Here is a 17,501-nt window from a genome sequence, read left to right as displayed (position 1 = left end):
CCTGACCTCCTGGTTCATAGGTCAACGCTCAACCCCTAAGCCACGCTGGCCGAGCATCATTGACCTTTTTGCGGGGTGAAAGGCGGGGGTCTCTCCCCTGCTGTCGGGAGTGGCAGGTGCTGGTCCTGGTCAGTCTGTGGGGGCGCACAGTAGGGCCAAACACCCGCGCCTGAAGGAAGAGGCCTGCCTGGCTCCGCTGGCCCCTGAGCACCCATCCCTCGGGCCAGGACTCAGGGCCACAACCCGGGGAACACACAGACTTCCTGTCTGCCGGCTCCTGGCTTCCCACCCCTGGCCCTGCCTCCCTGTTCACAGAACAGAAAGTGAAAGCAAGAGGGAGCGCTGCGGAGGGGGCGGGTATGCGCAAACAGACCTGCTAGGACCCCGGGGTCTGGGGGGGACGGTGGCTGGGACCTGCTAGGACCCCGGGGTCTGGGGGGGACGGTGTGGGGAGGGCACATGGAACGGGAATGTGTGGCAGAGTCTCAGGCCGCCCCAGGCCGGGGGTGGGGAGGTGGCGGGCTCTGCCAGGCGTGATGTTGGGCTGCCCTCAGTGGAGGACTTCGAATGCCAGTCAAAGTCAGCATTCGAGGGGCAGGGAGTTAGGGGGGCCCCTCCCCACCCCAAGTCCCCACTGCCAGTGCCCCGGGGACTCAGGTGGGACTTCCAGGGGGACCTCTGGTGCTGGAAGGTTATGGGAGATGGTGAAGCTCTGGACAATACGTTTCGTTCTTTTTAAAAATATATTTTGTTATTGATTTGAGAGAAACACCAATTGGTTGACTCCTGCACGCCCCCTGCTGGGGATCAAGCCCACAACCAGGCCTGTCCCCTGACTGGGAATCCAACAGGCAACCTCTTGGTGCCTGGTCGACACTCAACCACTGAGCCACACCGGCCGTGTTTTTTTTCCTTTCTGCATTTTCTACATTTTCTTGAGAACGCCGCAAGGGAGGGGGAGGGGGGACACTGGAGCCTGGCCGGCTGCTGTGTCCAGGAGCGCGGTGTGTGGGGGGCGCTGGGCCTGAGCTGGCTGCTGTGTCCAGGAGCGCGGTGTGTGGAGGCGCTGTGGGGAGGGGGGGAAGGGGGTCAGGCTGTCCTGGGACACCACGTGCGTTCCCCTGACGTCGGGCCTGCGGGCAGTGGCTGTAGGGACGGAAGGTGTTTCCTCCCGCCCAGGTTCCTTGGCTGGTCCCATAAGTAAAGCCATAGACGTCAGGTTAGCGAAGCAAACCCCCATGGAGAGCAGGGACCCTCCTCCCGTGGGCCCGGCACAGGCCACCCTGCAAGCTCCGTCCCCAGCGGAAGACAGGGGTGCGGGGTGGGGTCGGCGACCGGGAAGGCCTGCAGCTCTGGTAATTGCTCCCAGGGATGGGGTCCCCTCCTCATCCTGTGCAGGTTCCCCGCACGTCAGTGTCCCTCCAGAGGCACCTTCCCTCGCCTTCAGGGCGCCCGGGCCGCCGACCGGCATGGATCAGTGAACAGAGCGTCGGCCTGTGGACCGAAGGGTTCCGCGTTCGATTCCAGCCAAGGGCACGTACCTTGGTTGCAGGCTCCTCCCACTCTCTCCTCCCCACCCCCCTGGCCCAGGCCCTGGTCGGGGCATGTGCAAGAGGCAACCCATCGATGTGTCTCCCTCTGTCTTTCCCTCTCTCTTCCACTCTCTCCAAAATCAATGGAAAAATATCCTCGGGTGAGGATTAAAAAAAAAAAAAAAGACCAGCTCAAACGAATATTCCAGAGGGTGACGGGCTCTTCCCTTCCCTGCCTTGTAGACTCTGAGAACGTCCCGAAGGCGACATCGGTGCCCGAGGGGGAGAAGGAGAGCGGACAGGAGCTGAAGGAGGAATGTGACCCCCAGGCGACATCGGTGCCTGAGGGGGAGGAGAGTGGACAGGAGCTGAAGGAGGATGGGGCTCCCCAGGCGACGTCGGTGCCCGAGGGGGAGATGGAGAGCGGACAGGAGCTGAAGGAGGAAGGTGACCCCCAGGCGACGTCGGTGCCCGATGGGGAGATGGAGAGCGGACAGGAGCTGAAGGAGGACGGCGGCCCCTCCTCATCGCTGGACTCCAGTGACCAAGCAGGCAGAGGTGGCCCAGCCCAGCTCCCAGTCCTGGAAGAGCCAAAAAGTGAGTGCCGGCCCCGGGCGTCCTGGTTCTGCCACCGCCGCTTCCTGCCGTGGTTCCCCAGCTGCCGGCCATGGTGCCCGAGTCCCCACATCACCGACCCGGAGCTGCCCCCCGCAGCCCCGCCCGTCGTCGGCCCTGCAGGCTGGGTGGCAGAGCGCCCCTCCCCGTGCCGCTGCGCGGTCTCCGGGGCCCTGTCTGCTGGGCTCCCACCAGCCCGGGCCTGTGGCTGTACTCTGCCCCCAGGTGCCCACCCCTCTGTCCTCTTGGCATTGACGGTGCCGACCCCCAGGTGCCTCCACGCTCCGGGTCAGGGCGGGCGCTCGGGAAATACCTGGGAGGCGGTTGCCTCCCAACAAGCGTCAGCCCCGAGGGGCTCCTGGGTCAGGGACCAGGCCAGGCTGCGGGCAGTTCCCGGACGGGTTCTGGAGGCTGGGGGCAGAGTCTACCCTCAGCCCAGATGGGGTGTCCTGTCTGGCCCTCGGTGGATGCTCCTGGTGGCTGGGGCAGGACCCACCGCAGGAGGCGCTTGGGGTCCGTGTGTGTGAGTGTGGGGGTGCATATGTGAGTAGAGGTGCGCATGTGTGGTGGATGTACGTGCTGTGTGTGCGTGTGGGGGTTGTATTGGGGATGTGTGTGCTTGTGTGAGAGTGTGTGGTGTGTATACATGGATAGATGTGTGCAGCCCTATGCAGCCATGTGCAGCCGTGTATAGACCTGTGTAGCTGCATCCAGCTGTGTGCAGCCATGTACAGACCCGTGCAGCTGTGTACAGCGTGCACAACTGTGTGTAGCCATGTGCCATGTGTGCAGCCATGTGCCGCCGTGTACAGCTGTGTTCAGCCTTCTAACCTCCCCCCCCTCCATCTAGAGAACATTCCAGCCCCCAAAGGCTCCCTCTTGTCTCTTCCATCAAAAATCTCCTCACTGAAAAGGAAGCTGTTATTGCACGTCAAGCCCACACGAAGGGCGTCTGTAACAGACGCGGGCGACCAAGTGAGACCAATGCCCACCCTTCCCTTCAGCATGAACACCGCTCAGCTGGCAGGTCTCCCGTCCGCCCCAGCTCCCCCATGACCCCACTTGTGGCCACTGTCCGGGCGTGCGCTCCTACTGTGCGCATTTCTGGCTCCTGTGGGAAGTCGCCACAGTCAGAATGGTCCAGTGGAAGACCACGCTCATTAGAAAACATACATATGTGTACACATCATGAGGAACACGTACACATAAGACGTACACATAGAAACCATGGTGAAACTGGATTTTTGTCAAGGGAAGGTTTAGGTCTCCGCCCCACGCCCTGCGCACGGCGCATGCCAGGCCACCTGGGTGTGCGCCCCTCCCCCCACGCTGTGTGCTGAGAGCCGCACGTCCGACCTGGTTCTGGAAGGGCCTGCGGCAGCTCCCGGGACGCACGTACAGTGGGAACGAGAGAGAGCAGGTCAGAGGGTGAGGAGGAACTGCAGCCAGAGGAGCCCAGCCCGGCAGGACCTGAGCTCGGACCGCGCTGAGGGTGCGGCCTGGCCCCAGGGGAGAGGAAGCGCGGGGCCTTCCTGGAGGCAGAGCTGCTGCAGACGCGGCGGCCTCATGCGCAGACTCGCTGGGCACCTGTGTGCCGGGGGTCGTCCTGGGTCCGGACACGGCAGCGAGCAGAGCACACGGACTTCCATTCTAGAGAGGACAGGAGACAAGCAAACGGGCATGTCGTGTTTGTGAGGGTGCGTGCGTGCAAGTGTGTGCGTGCGAGTGCGTGTGCACGTGCTAGTGTGTGTGTATGTGTGTGCATGTGCGCGTGGTGACATGAAGCAGGTGGCAGCTGGGGAGCCTGGAAACCGCTCTCAGGGTTGCCCAGGGCGGCCGTGTGTCGTGCTCGTGATTGTAGACAGACGTGCAGGAGGCCTGCTCAGGGTTCTTGGGTGACTCCAGGAGCTGACCCAGAGCGAGGCCACCCCACCCCACACACAGACGCACCCCATGTTCTCCCATCCCCCTAACCCAGGTCACTGGCCTTCGGGGTCACGGGTCACTGGTCCTGAAGGGACTACTCAGCCCTCAGCTCGGAGCCTCATCCCCATAGGGTCCTGTCACACCTGCTTCCATAGCTGGGGACTCTTCGCCCCACACAGGGCCTCCTGGGGGCTCCGTGTGCCCGGGCCGGCGGGGGGCCACTCCGCCTGCTCCCCAGCCCCAGCCTCTCCTCCGTTTCGATTTCCTGCACAGCATACGCTCCACACGAGAGTGAGTCCAGCAGCGCGGACCTGCTCGCTGACGGCCCGCGCCGGCCTCGCGGGGCTGCCCCCCCCAGGAGGCCTCATGAGGTTGTCGGCTGCGCTTAGGCCCACTGTCCCCCACTCTGTCCACCACCCCGTCCTCTTGTGTCTCAGCAACATTCTTCCCAAGATAAAGAGATGGCAGGTGCCCGGCCGGCACGGCTCGGTGGTTAAGCGCCGTCCTATGACGGTTCGATTCCCGGTCAGGGCACATGCCTGGGTTGTGGGTTCGATCCCCAGTATGGGGCGTGCAGGAGGCAGCCCATCCATGATTCTCTCTCACCACTGATGTTTCTCTCTCTCTTGCTCTCCCTTCCTCTCTGAAATGAATACAGATGTGTGTGCATATTTAAGGTCTGGGTTTTAAAAAAGAGATGGCAGTTCCCTCGGGTGTCAGGTGCTGGTCGAGCTACGCTTGATGTTCGTGAGCAGCTGAAAGGACTTGGAGGGAAGGTGGTGAGTGTGGAGTGCACCTGGGAAGTGAAACCAGCGTCTCTCTTTCTGTCTAGAGCAAAAGGAAGAAGCAGAAGAAAAAGAACCAAAAGGCGTCCGTTTCCAAAGGGCTGGAGTCCCTGTCCGCCTCCCCCTCCACGCCTGGTAGCCTCCAATCGCTGGCAGACCCTGGGGTCCAGGACGCAGCCCCGCCCCAGAGCCCCGCTCAGCAGGGTGGGCCCCCCAGCCAGCCGCTGGGCGGAGGGTGTCCCCAGGGCCAGGCCTCTGGGGCCGCAGAGGCAGCCTCGGCAGGAGAGTCTCCAGGCAGCGCAGCACCCCAGGACCAGACCCCAGGAGGTGCCCCCCCAGGAGGGAAGGACCAGGAGGGGGCCGGGCCCCCCGCCTCCGCCAGTGGGAAGGAGGGCGCTGCCCAGGAGCTCCCGCCACCCACACTGCAGGGGGACCCCTTGGAGCCCAGGAATGAGCCGCCCGCCATGGGGCAGCAGGCCGCGCCCCCCGCTTCCGGGGTGAGTTGTGGGGAGACGAGGAGCAGAGGGGCCTGGCTGCACAGTGTGGTTCCAAGGTCGCCTCTTGGTCTGGGCGGGGCGTCCTCTTCTGGGGCTCGCTTCTGGGAATGGGCGTGGGAGAGGCTGCCCTGTGCCCTAGGCCCCCGACCCCATCACCCAGCCCCGGCCCTGAGTCCCCGACCCCCGTCACCCAGCACCCGGCCCTGCCCCCGAGCCCCCATGGCCCCGCCCCCGAGCCCGTCACCCAGCCCCCATCACCGAGCCCCTGGCCTCATAGTCACCCGGCCCCCGGCTGTCACCCAGCCCCTGGCCCTGAGCCCCCATCACTGAGCCCCTGGCCTCGTCTCCCAGCCCTCAACCCCGTCACCCGGCCCCCGGCCCCGTTGTCACCCAGCTGGAGGCGATGCTGACCCTCACGCCGTGGAGTCCGTCTCCCTGTCCGTGTGGTCCTCTTGGCCCTGATGTTTGGTCTTTATTTCTTCCAGGCGACTGACGCGGCAGCCGAGCTGGTGGAGCCAGCGGAGGGGACTGAGGTCCAGCGTGAGACGCAGACACTGAAGCAGAAACCGAAGCAGAAAGCGAAGCCGCCCGGCGCCCCTGCCAGCCCCCCTGCCGCCCCGGAGCACGGCCAGGTGAGGGGCTTGTTCTGTGGGAGGCGCGGCGGCGGTCTGTCCACAGCCGCTCCGTTTGGCCAGTCCTGCCACCGCTCCTCTTTCGTTCGGTTACTCACCCATAGGTGCCGGCTGGAGCGGGAGTGCCCGCCAGGCCTCGGAGCCCTCTCTCTAGAGGAGAGAGACGGCGTGGGGAAGGGGCGAGGGCTGAGGGCCGCGGGTGGCGCCCAGGGGCCATGGCCGGGAAGGCCTCGCCCACGAGGGGTTTCTGTGATCGCCTGGGTGGGGCGAGAGGCAGGCCCCGGGGAGATGGGGCCGTGTCCCCAGCAGAGGGAATGGCAGGGGCAGGGCCCGAAGGACCAGCAGGAAGCCGGAGCCCCCGAGCGATGCGGGGAGAGACCGTGGTGGGGGCGCCCAGACCCGCGCGGGCAACCTTGGAGGCTGGTGTTCAGGTGGGGGCTGGTTCCTTGTCCCAGGAAGCTGAACCCAAAGGCAAGGCTGCCGTTTCTGGGGAGAAAGCCAAGCCGGGAGACGTGAAGAAGCCTGACCGGGGCCACGGGGGCGACGTGGCCGCCCCGAAGGGCGAGGGGGCCCAGAAGGAGCTGAAAGCCGACGCGCAGGAGATGCCGAGCAGGTAGGGCGCCCGGTGTAGGGGCCCGTGGGGGCCGAGAGGTGCCCGCCCCCGGAGGCAGGCCCAGTGCTCACCCGCCCCACAGGCGTCCCCAGGCTCCGGGGGAGGCGGGGAGTCCCCGGGGTCCCGGAGGCAGCTCGGGCCTGGGCTCAGGAAGGAGGCTGCAATGTCCGAGCGCTAGCCAGCCCCCCCCCCCCTCCCCCCCCCCCCCCCCCCCCGCAGCACTTCCCGGGCAGATTGTCCCCTGTCCTGCACCCACCTCCCACCCTGTGGAGGGGCAGCGAGAGGACCCACCTGCGGGCGGTAGGTCTCAAGTGTCGATGCACTTGAGTTTTGCTGGGTGCGTGTTAATGCAGGAGAAGAAATACAGTTACAGGTGTGCACAGGTGTGCACACGTGTGCATGTTTTTGCACATGAGTATGCGTGCACACGTGCATGTTTGTGTGTGCATGTGTGCACGTGTGTATTGTGCACGTGTGTGCATGCGTGCTTTGCATGTACATGGCTGGATAGACAGTCGGGTGTAACGTGCTTCCTGGCGGCTCCCCTGCAGCCCCCTGAGCCCCGGCGAGGGCGTCACGGTGTTCTTCCACGCCATCCTCTCCAAGGACTTCAACTTCGACCCCGACCAGCACCGGCTGTTCATCCGGGGCGGAGAAGAGCTGGGGACGCCAGGATGGAGGCTCAACGTGTGCGAGCTGCACGCCGCCAAGTGAGTGCCCGTCTGTGAAGTGCTTGTTAGCGAGGGTGGTGGCATTCGTTTCGAGCAGCTCTTCCCCTCGACGCGCTTGCCCTGCGTCCCCAGGCCCTGCTGCCGCCCGTCAGTCCCGTCTGGGGACCACCGGCGTCCAGGCCTAGCTCTCGCCCTGCGCTCCACACCGAGTTTCAGAAGAACGAAGACTTCCGGGAGGCTTTCCCGATGACCGGGCGGTGTCCCCTCTGTTCTCAGAATGTTAGACACGCACGGGGTCCTCGTGGAAGGCAGCGCCGTGCTGCCCAAGCGGCTGCTGGACCGGCCCGCGCCCTACAAGTACGTGGTCGTGAAGGGCAAGGAGGCCACGCTGCACGAGTTCATCTACAAGCCCCAGGACAAGGAGAGCAAGCAGCACGTCAACCGCTGCCTGCGCCTGCGGTCCGCGCTGCTGGGCTCCGGAGGTGCGTCCCGGGGCGGCCGCAGGCACAGGCCTCCGAGGGCGGGGGCTCCCGGCTGGGTCCTCACTGCTCGGCGGGGCCCCACCCGCGCCGTGTACAAACCTGAGTTTGGAAGCGAGTTTCCATCAGTGTAGCCCGAGCGCTCACATAGGAGAGGAAACGAGGGAGGGATTTGTCGTGAAGGGAGGAGAGGAGAGGCAGCTGTTGAGCGAGGGGCTGGGCGGGAGGCGCAGGAGTGGGGGCGACAGGGGCAGGAAGGGGGGCCCTTCAGGGAGATGTCCACAGGCGCTGGGAGTGAGCGTGGCGAGGAGCGTGGAGAGCCCCGCCTGCCGCCCCACCGTGTGGTCGCTCGCGGCCACTCTTGCTCTTCATTTCTTATTCTCCGTTTTGTCTTCTTTTTCTTTCTTTTTAAAATATATTTTTATTGATTTCAGAGAGGAAGGGAGGGGGGGAGAGAGAGAGAGAAACGTCAACGATGGGAGAGAATCATTGACAGGCTGCCTCCTGCGCGCCCCACGCTGTGGGCTAAGTGCCGTGATCGGGAATTGAACCGTGACCTCCTGGTTCGTAGAGCGATGCTCAACCCCTGAGCCACGCCGGCGGACCATTTTCTTGTTTGTATCGTTAACTGCCTTCCGTGTTTTTTTGCTGTGTTTTATACTCACCACATGCAGTCGAGTGCGTGTGTCTGCGTGTGTGCGTGAGCGTGCCTGTCAGCCCCGGCCGAGGGCTCTGCCTGCCTTGTCGCCTGTACCGTCCTTCATGGGGTGGGCATCTCGTGGCGCCGTTCCAGTGTAAAAGGGTTACCCCCGAGCGAGCGTTTTCCTAGGGGCTCGGGTGCCGGGCCTGTGAGCCATCGAGCTCGCCACGGCACTCCCTGTGCGGCCGGCCCGGACGGCGTGGCCTCCGTCTCGCCTCCCCCCGTGCGGCGTCTGCATGCCTGTCCCCAACCCAGCCGGCTCCCCACGGGCAGCCCCGGCCGCTTACCTGCGGGGGCGAGGCCCTGCCCGCCCGGCCAGCCCTCGGCATGTCCTCCCTCCCCTCCTGGGCTCACTCCGCTGCTCCTGCCCCCGCCCCCTAGACTGGCACCAGTATGACGACATTATTTGCAAGCGGCCCGATGGGAAGCTCCGGGAAATCTGGAATAACTTCAAGGACCATTTCGTGGACCAGATGAAGAAGAACGTGAAGGGGAAGCAGCTGGCGGCCTCCATCATGCTGGACCGCGTCCTCAGCGTCCTGCAGCCCTGGAGCGCCGTCAACCTGAGCAGCTTCTTCACGCAGTTCCGCCAGTTCTACTCCGTGGTCAGCGAGCCCATGGTGTACGAGGCGCAGGCGCAGCCCTGGACCTCCCTGAACTACCCCAAGGAGCAGGTACGGCTCGGGGCGCTGCCACTCCCTCCTCCACCTTCTAGCAGCAGCGTCACCCACCTCCTAGTGGCCAGGGGACCCGGGGCGCAGTGGGCAGGTGCAGATGGGGGAGGAGGGGGGGATGGGGGAGCTTCTGCCCCTTTTCTCCGAATACTTCTTCTTGGGAATCCTTTGTTCTTCCCATTGTCTTCCTCCTCCCACTGCTGGCCCCAACCCCACTGGCCCCACCCCCAGCCCCAGCCCCACCTACCTGGCCACACCCACCTGGCCACACCCCTCACCTGGCCTCCACACCTGGAGCCCTCCTTCCTGCCTCTCCCCGGGCACTGGGGTGGGGCCTGGGCAGTTCTGAGACACACCTGGGCCCACAGCTGAGATGAGGCTGAACCACTGTGAGCACCCAGGCCCTCCCGGAAAGCCCCTTCCCCGTGCCGGGGTCTCCGATCCCATTATCGGGGCGGCTCCCGGAAATCCAGGGCAGCTGGGCCCGGAGAGGGGCTGCTCGATCACAGAGCTGTCCCTGCCCCTCGGGCCATGGCCTCTGCCGGGTGAGGTGGACCTCGGGGCAGCGATGGGGCAGCCCGGATGGCTTCGGCTCCACGGCCCTGTCCGTTTCCCCTGCGTCAGGTGAGGGCACACCTGTGGGAGTGTTTGCAGAAGCACATGGCGCCGTTCCTGGAGAGGCGGGAGGACACGCTGCCCCCGGACGCCCCCGTGAGGAGGAAGCTGAGGATGGGCCTGATCGCCCTGCACGTGGCTGAGGAGCTGGAGCTCCAGCTCTCGGGGTGCGACCTGGGCGCCCTGTGCGACCTCCTGTGCCCCAGCGCCAGCTCCGCCCGCGACCTCGACGACGACCTCAGCCTCATCTTTGAAACACATCAAAGGTAGCGTGTGTGTGTGTGTGTGTGTGTGAGAGAGAGAGAGAGAGAAACGATTTTATAGCCACTTTTTAAAAATATATATTTTTTATTGATTTCAGAGAGGAAGGGAGAGGGAGAGAGAGAAACATCAATGAGAGAGAATCATAGACCGGCTGCCTCCTGCATGTCCCCCACTGGGGATGGAGCCCGTAACCTGGGCCTGTGCCCTGACCAGAATCGAACTGTGACTTCCTGGTTCATAGGTCTACGCTCAACCACTGAGCCACGCTGGCCGGGCCCCTTCCTGTTTGAAAACTTGCTTTATACTTAGACTGACGCCAGACGCCCAGGCCCACGTGCCAGCCTGCCCGGCCCTGGGGGGGATCACTCAGCCGCCAGTGGAAGCGGCACCATCGGGAGTTTGCTGGGGGATATTCGGTGCCCACGGCGTTGGGGGTGACGCTGAGGGTGCCCTCTCTCCCGGGGGATTAGCCACTCCCAGTGGCCTGCCCGCCCTGGGCGCGTGCTGGCCTTTCCCCGGGACGTCAGGCAACAGGGAGCCTGCCAGCGCCCTGGCTCACGGTAGGGCCTCTGTCCCGTTCCCAGGTGGCAAGACTACCTGCTGAGGCTGTGCCGCAGGGGCATGGAGCTGTACGTGGACTCCTGGGTGGGCATCCTGCCCGTGCTCCACCTATGCTCGGGGCCGCGCCCCCCAACCCGGCAGCCCGGGACTCAGCCCGAGGACGTCTGGGCGGCCCTGGAAGGAATCTCCTTCTCGGAGTTCCGGCGGAAAAGGGCACATGAGTAAGTGTGGGCTCCCCTCCCCGCGTGGTCTCGGCGGGCCTCCCGCTTCTAGGGAGCGAGCAGTGCGTCTCCTCATAAAATGGCTCCGTTAGAAAGTGTGAGACATGCGATGCGCAGGGCACACCCCAACGCCGCCCGCACCTCCGGGGCGCGCAGGAGCGGCTCTCAGAGGAGGCCGGGGAGCGCAGTCTACAGGGCAGACGGCGAAGCCCGTTTAAGCGCAAACACTGAGTCAAAGTCAAAGGAAACGCGAAGGCAGACGAAGGACAAGAACACGGATGCAGGCGCCCATTGCCTAGCGGCCCCGCTGGCGCTGCCTTTTGTCCGAGAAACTGTTCCAAGTGCACACCCGCCCCCCCAAACCGAGGGGTCCGGCCTCCAGCCTTATAGGGAGGGAATAGTGACCGGAGGCAGTGGTCGCTCCTTTGCTACTATTGGGCCCCGTTGAAATGAGAGTGCGCGTGCATCGTGGGGAGCAGGCCCTCGTGGCTGTTAAGGGGTGGGTGGGGCAGGAGGCCTTGGTGTCGATAGGAAACGGAACGTTATTCAGCCCGAAAGGCCATCCTGCCTTTTGCTACAACCTGGATGAAACCTCAGGGCGTGAAGCCAAGTGAGAGGAGTCAGACAGAGAGGGACAGAGGCTGTCTGATCTCACTCATCCATGGAATCTAAAAAGGGCTCCGGGGGGGGGGGGCGGGGGGTAGGGCGGCGGCTGTTGGTCAGAGGTGCAGACCTCCAGCTGTAAGGCGGTCCCGAGAGCTACACAGCGGGACTCGTCAGCGGGGCTGCGTGACAGAAGGGAGTGGATCTCAGAAGCTCGCCACCAAAAGGGAATGACCACAGGCCTGGGAGACACGATGCAACAATCCACACCCTGCTGCCCCTTCCAGGGACTCAGTGTTACCTATCAACCAGCTCTCAGTAGAGCTGGAAGCAATGCTGACTTCTTAGTGTTTTTGTTGTGAAACATGCATAACCTAGGATTTACCAGGGTCACCGTGTCCGTGCACAGCTCAGCGGCGTTAAGCACATTCACGGGACACCCCGAGCCTTGCCCAACCGACACTCCGTCCCTGTGAAGCGCTCACTGCCCCCCCGCCCCCATGCCTCCTTCTGCTTCCTGTCCCGTGGGCGGGACCAGCCAGGTACTCCTGCCAGGGGAGCCACACAGGGGTGTCCCTTGGTGTCGGGCTGATTTCACTCTGCACCGTGTTTTCAAGGTGCATCCAGGTGGGTGAATCCTTAACGTTATTGTTTCCTTTTCATTCAATCCACCTCTTAGCACCGACATTATTTTTATTTATTTAAATGTATTTTTATTGACTTCAGAGAGGAAGGGAGAGGGAGAGAGAAACATCAATGATGAGAGAGAATCCTGGATCAGCTGCCTCCTGGGAGTCCCCCACGATCGGGCCTGTGCCCTGACCTGGTTCCTAGGTCAACGCTCAAACCCTGAGCCATGTGGCAGGGCCACTTTTAAAACCCCAGCTTCCTCGATGCTTCGTCCAGGTCTGCGTGGCCCTCAGCGCCCTCCCCGCCCCTGCTCTCCCTCCGCAGGAAGGAGCACTTACTCCAGTTCATGGTGGGGAAGAAGCACCTGCTGGATGTGGACGAAGCCCTGTTCCGGTCCTGGTTCAGCCTGCTGCCCCTGAGCGGCCTGGCCACCTACCTGCAGGAGTTCACCGACCACCTGACTCGCTTTCCGGCGCGCGTCCTGGACTGTCTGCAGGGCACCTGCTACCGGCTGCAAGGACTCAAGGACGCCCTCCTCGGAGACCTGGAGGTCTGTGGCCTGCGGCGCCGAGGGCTCGCTGAGCAGAGGCACCCAGCCCGTTAGCGTGCAGAGCCCCGCTTCCTCCTCCCGGGAAACCACGGGGGCTCCTTCCAGTGCGCTGCGCCCAGCGGCGCGGCTTGGGTTGACCTTCGACCCATGAACCGGGAGGTCATGGTTCTGCTCCTGTTCAGGGCACAGGCCCAGGTTGCGGGCTTCATCCCCAGTGGGTCTCTTTCTCTCTCGCTCTCTCTCTCTCTCCCCCCTCCCTCTCTCCCTCTCCCTTCCTCTCTCTCTCTCTCTCTCTCTCCCTCTCCCTTCCTCTCTCTCTCTCCCTCTCCCTTCCTCTCTCTCTCTCTCTCTCACTTCCTCTCTCTGAAAAATTTTTTTTTAAAAAAAAGGAAGAACCTAATCCCTTTGGCTCATTGGCTAGAGCATTGGCCTGCGGACTGAGGAGTCCTGGGTTCGATTCCAACAAGCCCCGCATGTTACTCCTGGGAGATCAAGTTTAGCACCTGAGCGCCTTGAAGCGCTCGCGGAGGACGGCTCGCGGCTCGGCTCTGTTCTCGCGGGGGTGTCGTCCGTTTCAGCGGAGACTGCAGCGCCGGGAGTAACGGCTGCTGTTTCTCTCCTTCGCCCCCAGGACGTTGACGAGATGCTGAAAACGCTGCTGCACCTGCTGGACATGTTTCAGGACCAGTAAGTGGCGAAGCCCAAGGCCGCCGCCGCCACCATCCGGGCCCCACCCCATGCACATCCCCCTTCCTTTGAGTTATGCGTGTGATCCTCCTGGTTTTTGTTGTTTTTTTAATATATTTTTATTGATTTCAGAGAGGAAGGGGGTGGGGGGAGATAGAAACATCCTGCAGGCCCCACACTGGGGACCGAGCCCGCACCCCGGGCCCGAGCCCTGACCGGGAATCGCGCCCCGACCTCCTGGTTCGTAGGTCGACACTCAGCCACTGAGCCAGGCCGGGCCGTTTGCTTTCTGTCCTGGTCGCAAGTTGGCGATGGGCTGGGGTTGCCCTGCGGTTACGCTGTGCACAGGCCCAGGAGATGCCTCCGCTGGGTGTTTACCCGGAAGGACTGCGTCCTGGCGGCGGGTGCTGTTTCCCGTTTCCCGGGCCCGTGATTTCCCGTCACTCTCTGCTGCGCAGGGTCCTCGAGGCGCCCTCGGTGCCGTCCTACCTCACCGTGTGCCTGAAGCTGCACGAGGCCGTCTGCAGACTCGCCAAAGGCCCGATGCCTCACCAGCGGCCCGAACTGCCCGCCTCGTCTGCAGAGATCGTCTGCCGCGTCATCAGGCTGAAACCGGTGGCGGTGAGTGGGGCCCGGCCCGCACGCCCCGCGGCCTCGGAGTGTCCCGTGCCGCCCACAGGGGCTGGGCCAACGCCGGGACTGGGGGTGGCCCAGCGGCCGCTCGTCACCCGCTCGGTGCCGGCTCCCGCGGCTCTGTGCATGGAGGACGCCGTGTGACCCAGGCACCTGGGCCCCGGGCTCCTGTGGGCCGGGAGTTGACGCGCAGATTGTCAGGTGACTGGGCAGTTACAGAGCAGAGCAGGAGGCCGGCGGCTGTGACACCCCCCAATGCACGTCCACGGGCCGTCTTTTCCACTGAGCTTTTCCCTACACTTTAAAAAATATATATTTTTATTGATGTCAGAGAAGAAGGGAGAGGGAGAGAGAGATGGAAACATCAACGATGAGAGAATCATGGATCGGCTGCCTCCTGCGCGCCCCACACTGGGATCGAGCCCGCAACCCGGGCCTGTGCTCTGACTGGGAACCGAACCCTGACCTCCTGGTTCACGGTCAACACTCAGCCCCGGAGCCACACTGGCCAGACTCCCCTCCACTTGAATGTTAACAGCAGCAGAGGCCGGACCAGGACGAGTCTCTCCCTCCCTCCCTGCCTCCCCTTTGCTAACAGGACTCCGCAGAGGTGCAGGGCAGCGACACGGGAACCAGGACCTCCGTGAGGGGCGTGGTCCAGGGAGCCCTGAGCACCACAAGGGCGTGGCTCGGGAGGACGTTCAAGCAGAACATGTTCCGCAGCTTCTATGCCGCATCCGTCAGGTTCACCTACAGCGAGGAGATCCAGGTGAGCCTGTGACCCCAGCACCGGGCCTCGGCAGGTGGCCATCTTGGGGGACCTCGGCAGTGTCCGTCCTGGGGGACCTCGGCGGGTGGCCGGCCTGGGCCAGAGCCTTGGGCCCCGCCCCCCAGCGGGATCTGCAAGGCCAGGCGCTGGTCAGGCCGCCGGCCGGAGCCCCGTGGGGGCAGACCTTGTGGGGAGGCGCTCTAGGGCAGGGCTGGGGGCACTGGGGTCTGACTCAGTGCTGAGGTTATGGTGAAGTTTATGACCTTGGACGTGGAAGGGAAGGGTGAACTCAGGTGCTGCTTGAAGGGAGGCTGGGCAGAATGGCATCTGAAGTGAGAGAGACCTGAGCCCCAAGGTGGGCAGTGGGGTTTCCAGGGCGACAGGCCTGGAATAGAATCATGGCCGCGGCGGAGGGCGGGGACCTGTTGGCCACTGGGAGGGCGGGGCAGGGCGGCCACGGGGAGGGCGGCCATTGGGTTGGGCCTCGGGCTCGTGGTACCACCTTGGGCTCGCGGGCAGGGGCTCCGCCAGGCTGGGAAGGGCACCTGCTGGGGAAGCTTTTGCCGCTCCCCTTTGGGTTTTTATTTTTTGTCGTTTTTTTAAACATATTTTTATTGATTTCAGAGAGGAAGGGGGAGGGAGAGAGTAACATCAATGATGAGGGAGAATCATGGACCGGCTGCCTCCTGCACACTCCACAAATGCGTTCGAGCCTGCAACCCGGGCCTGTGCCCTGACCGGGAATCGAACCGTGACCTCCTGGTTCACAGGTTGCTGCTCAGCCCCTGAGCCACACGGCCGGGCGGGAACCTAACATTTTTCAGAACAAAACCTTGAGGGGGATTCTTCCCGAGTCACAGCCAGTTGCACGTGAAGGGCCGTGCGGCTCCCAGGCCTTCGTGTTCCCGGGCAGAGCTGGGTGCCCTGCCCGCCGCCCACGGCGCACAGAGACAGCAGCCGGGTCCCATGCAGGTGCCCCTCCTGCAGGGCAGCGCCCCGCATCCCCGCAGTCGTTGGGAGACAGCTTGCGGCACTTCCTTGTCCCTCCCCTGTGCCTTGCAGGTGTGGCGGCGGCTGGTGGAGATCCCCTTCCCGGAGGAGCACGGCTGGAAGGCGTCCTTGCTGGGGGACCTGGCGGCGCGGCTCAAGCAGGTACCGGGGTCGGCGCCATGCTTCTCGGGGCGAAGGCAGATCGGGAGCCCCGACACCCGTACCCGCCACGTCGCTGCTCCCGGTGCCGCCTCGCCGGGGGCACCGGATGGAATTCCAGAGAACGACTGGGGCAGGGGTTGCCACCAGGGGAACCCCAGGCACACGCAGGGCCCCGAGTGGCTGGTGGTGACAGGAGCCTGTTAAACCCGGTCGGGGGGCGGGGGGGGGTGCGTGGACAGACACGAACCTGCTCGTTGGGAATATCATGCCCCGGGGCCTCGGAAGAACTAGGTTGATGTTGCTGTTGCTGTTACTCCTCACCCGAGGATGTTTTCCATTGATTTTCAGAGAGTGGAAGGGAGGGGGGAGACAGATGATGTGAGAGAGACACATCGACTGGTTGCCTCCCGCACGCCCCACACTGGGGATCAAGCCCACAACCTGGGCATGTGCCCTGACCGGGATCAACCCCTGACCTGGTTCATAGGTCGCTGCTCAGCCACCAGCCCTGCCGGCCGGGCACAGCTCACCGGTTGTTGCAAACTGCAGCGCAGGCGCCTCTGTCGAGCCGGCATGGAGCCTGCATGTGGTCTTGCTGTTGGTCTGGTGTTGGGGGCAGTGAGGACGCGCTGAGTGTGGGGGCAGGAGGAAGGTCCCATCAGTGGGGACCCGGTAGGAGAGCGGGAAAGTGAGAACCACGGGGCATCGGTGTCCCGGGCTCGGAGTGCGCCCCCAGCCCGCCCCTGCGCCCCGCAGGAGTCGCCGCACGCGCAGATCTCCGCCTACTGCAGCCCCGACTGGGCGGCCGCGGGCGCCGACGACAGCGTGTCCAGGTGCTTCGAGAACTGCGTCATCGAGGCCGTCAGCTCGGCCTGCCAGGTGAGCAGGCGCCCGGGTGCGTTCGGGGTCCCGGCTGCCAGGTGAGCAGGCGCCCGGGTGCGTTCGGGGTCCCGGCCGCCTCCGAGGTCGGCAGGGACGTCGTCAGGAAGGGCTGGCCAGGGCCAGAAGGGCTGGAACCCGGGACCCAGGACCAGCTCCTGGAGGTGCCGCTCAGATTCCCGCAGTGCGCGCTGTGACGTGTGGTCAACCCAGCCGCGCACATGTCACCTTGAGTCCGGCGGTGTCCCCGCCGCTCCTGAAGGTCCCGTGAGGTCCCCGCTCCTGGTGTGCGCTGTCTCCGACCCCGCACCTGCACAGTGAGAGACACCAAAGGTTGACAACACATTTATGGAGGAAAAGTGACCCTGTCCAGCCACTTAGGGATTTTTTCTGCAAAATAGGGAGATAGTCTGCCCCACATCGCCTCTCAGGGGAAGCCTCCTCCTCTGTATGCTTGGGTGGGTGCGTGCTTGTGTAGGCATGTGCACACATGTGCACATGTATGTGCACATAACGTGTATATGCACATGTGTAGCCATGCATGCATAGGCATGTGTATAGATGTGTGTGCACATGTAGGCATGTGTGCGTGTGGAGGCATGTGCGCGTGTGCGTGTGCATGTGGGTGTTCTTTGGGGTTCTCTATGAGAAGCTCATGTCACCTGTGAATGGCTTTTCTTCCTTCCAATCTGGGCCTGTCACGCCCGACCTTGCTGAGTGCGCGGCAGAAGCTCCAGGCCACGTTGCGTGGAGAGCAGGGCCCTCGTCTTGATTCCCGCTCCCCCGAGTGTGGGGTCAGCTGGGCCCAGGCCC

General features: G+C 63.9%; 1 protein-coding gene across 2 annotated transcripts in view; it reads left to right on the top strand.

Annotated features, from left to right (window-relative positions):
- Positions 1-1,780: 1,780 nt before the first annotated feature.
- LOC102418340 (E3 ubiquitin-protein ligase RNF213-like) overlaps positions 1,781-17,501 on the top strand; it is a 37,668-nt gene continuing 21,947 nt past the window's right edge. For both annotated transcript variants that reach the window (XM_014450002.2, XM_023748659.1), the window contains exons 1-15: positions 1,781-2,129; positions 4,906-5,355; positions 5,841-5,987; positions 6,443-6,600; positions 7,152-7,310; positions 7,548-7,753; positions 8,832-9,124; positions 9,749-10,005; positions 10,588-10,785; positions 12,343-12,568; positions 13,200-13,255; positions 13,714-13,876; positions 14,487-14,657; positions 15,720-15,809; positions 16,566-16,688. In XM_014450002.2, the coding sequence (XP_014305488.1) occupies positions 5,323-5,355; positions 5,841-5,987; positions 6,443-6,600; positions 7,152-7,310; positions 7,548-7,753; positions 8,832-9,124; positions 9,749-10,005; positions 10,588-10,785; positions 12,343-12,568; positions 13,200-13,255; positions 13,714-13,876; positions 14,487-14,657; positions 15,720-15,809; positions 16,566-16,688 (2,280 nt within the window). In that variant the 5' untranslated portion in view covers positions 1,781-2,129; positions 4,906-5,322. The remainder of the gene's footprint in view (positions 2,130-4,905; positions 5,356-5,840; positions 5,988-6,442; positions 6,601-7,151; positions 7,311-7,547; positions 7,754-8,831; positions 9,125-9,748; positions 10,006-10,587; positions 10,786-12,342; positions 12,569-13,199; positions 13,256-13,713; positions 13,877-14,486; positions 14,658-15,719; positions 15,810-16,565; positions 16,689-17,501) is intronic.

This window comes from Myotis lucifugus, unplaced genomic scaffold (genome assembly GCF_000147115.1).
Source record: "Myotis lucifugus unplaced genomic scaffold, Myoluc2.0 scaffold_1632, whole genome shotgun sequence".
Lineage (NCBI taxonomy): Eukaryota > Metazoa > Chordata > Mammalia > Chiroptera > Vespertilionidae > Myotis > Myotis lucifugus.
Note: the sequence above shows the minus strand (reverse complement) of the source record. Positions and strands in the feature narration are given on the sequence as shown.